The sequence below is a fragment of the Chaetura pelagica genome, unplaced genomic scaffold, assembly GCF_000747805.2.
Source record: "Chaetura pelagica isolate M959 unplaced genomic scaffold, ChaPel_1.0 scaffold472, whole genome shotgun sequence".
Classification (NCBI taxonomy): domain Eukaryota; kingdom Metazoa; phylum Chordata; class Aves; order Apodiformes; family Apodidae; genus Chaetura; species Chaetura pelagica.
Genome location: NW_009952566.1, coordinates 2,136,869 through 2,138,927, shown reverse-complemented (window position 1 = coordinate 2,138,927; position 2,059 = coordinate 2,136,869). Strand labels below are relative to the sequence as shown.

Here is a 2,059-nt window from a genome sequence, read left to right as displayed (position 1 = left end):
GCCGCCCCCCCCCCGCCTCGCAGCCGCCGGCCCCGGGGAGGGAAACGCTGGCCCGGGCCGGGGAGCAGCAGGGTTAGGCTGGGCTGAGCGGCCGGGCTGCCCGCAGCCCCCCGAGCCCGGGGACAAGTAACAATAATCACAGTTCTTTTTGGTTTTTTTTATTTTAAAAAAAAATTAATTAAAATGTAATCCCTATCCCCAAACTTCCCACACACCCCGGTGAATGGGAGCAGCTCACGAAGCCCCAAGCCTTCCTCCGCCAAACTTTCTCCCGCTGATAAGCAGAAGTCAGGTACCAAAGCCAGCGAAGATGCAAAAAAAGTTTTCAGCAGAAGCAAAAAAAACCAACCAAACCAACAAACCCAACAACAAACCAACACCCCAAAAAACAAACCCAACGAAGCGATTTTTGGGGGCTTTCCAGCAATTCCACGATAAGGTACTTTTAAAGCCGAAAGGCTGGAAACGTTTGCGAATGCTTTTTAAAAAAAAGAAAAAGAAAAAGAAAAAAAAAAAAGAAAAAAAGGGTTTTCTTTGTTAAAGATTAAGGAGCGAAAGCTAACGCGGTTCCCAGGCAGCGGGGGAAACGGCCACTTTTCATCTATTAAAAGCGAAGGTGTGAATAAACACTTTTAAAGATCTCTGACACTTGCTTGGACCGAAAGAGTAAAAGGCAAGTTGTCAGCAGAGGAACTTTCTTTCCCAACCGGCACTCGGAGGGGCGGGCAGGCAAATTAGGCAAGAAAACTTCTTTTCAGGGCTTTTCCTCATCCCTAAATCCCTGCTCATCCGACTCCGGCCGGTTATTTATTTTCTTTCCCACAAAACTTCAATTTAGGAGGTAATTAGAAAGGGGGGAAAAAAAAAAAAGAGATCGCATCCAAACCAGAAGCAACTACCAAACCAACTACCCCGGGGGGGGGGAATGAGGGGAAAAAAAAGTGAAAAAAAAAGTTCTGTTTACTCCCAACTAGAAGTTGTCTTCCGAAAGTGAAGCGGTGTATCATCACTAACACAGCAAAACGCCCAGAGACATGCACACATTCAAATATTTCAAGCCCTGGTGACTTTAAAAAAGACATTGGTAGGACTAAAGCTACAAAACCAACAAATACAGAGGCTCGGACATATTCACTTACATGCCTGCATGTCATTAATGCACAGAAAGCTTGCCTTTTCCGTGAGAGATCCGGGATGGGGAGTCAAAGAATCAAGAAAATATCAATATATACAGGTTTTAAGCCTACAAGTACAACTGATAAATCCTCCCGCTCCAGGACACCGCTTTGTGCCCCCGCTCCAAACAGGAGGTGGAGGGGGAAGAAACTTTTTTCGCAGCGTCTCTGTCAGCCACGTCTCAATATCATTTCACATTTGAAATCAATTTTTTTTTTCTTTTTTTTTAAAAAAAATAAAATACGTACCCTTTGCGCCATCGGCCTGCTTGCTCCCTTTCTACTTCAACTTCTAATATATCCTCTTTAAGGCCAGTGTGAAAAGAAAGAAACGCGAAGTTCCCCCCCCCTCACCCCCCCAAAAAAATGCAAAAATCCCTTAGCGTCGCCAGCAATGAAAGCAATCGAGTAAAATCTTCGGCTTGCTGGATCTCAGCGAAGCGATACGGTAACTCAGCATTAAAAAAAGGAGAGGAAAAAAAAAAACACAACAACCAGAAAACAAAAAAAAAAAAAAAATCAACTCTGCCTCCTTCCTTCTTTTTTCTTTCTTTCTTTCCTCTCTCCCTGTCTCTCTCTCTCTTACTCTCTCCCTCTCGTTTCCAAGACAGCAGCGGGGCGAAAGCAAATATCCTTTCCCCAAATCAGGTTTTTTTTTTTTCTCTTTCCTTTTTTTTTTTTTCCTTTTTTTTTTTTTTTTTTAAAGTGCCCCTCAAACCCAACTACCAAGTCTCATGGCTTTTTGCCACTCCGGCTGTCAATCACAGGCGAGGTTGTCAAGGTGGTGAATGACTGATGATGATCCGCTGCGTGTGCTCCCACCGCGCAGGACACCTCAAATGGGAATTTTCGAGCGCGCTCACCCAACAACAACCCCCGAAAAA

General features: G+C 44.6%; 1 protein-coding gene across 5 annotated transcripts in view; it reads right to left on the bottom strand.

Moving 5' to 3' along the window:
• Positions 1-1,687, bottom strand: part of MEIS1 (Meis homeobox 1) — a 115,135-nt gene extending 113,448 nt beyond the window's left edge. For 4 of the 5 annotated variants that reach the window (XM_009993447.1, XM_009993448.1, XM_009993449.1 and 1 more), the window contains exon 1: positions 1,425-1,592. In XM_009993447.1, the coding sequence (XP_009991749.1) occupies positions 1,425-1,436 (12 nt within the window). In that variant the 5' untranslated portion in view covers positions 1,437-1,592. Of the gene's footprint in view, positions 1-1,424 lie in introns of all 5 variants that reach the window. The other variant, XM_009993451.1, reaches the window with a different exon arrangement.
• Between the last annotated feature and the right edge of the window lie 372 nt (positions 1,688-2,059).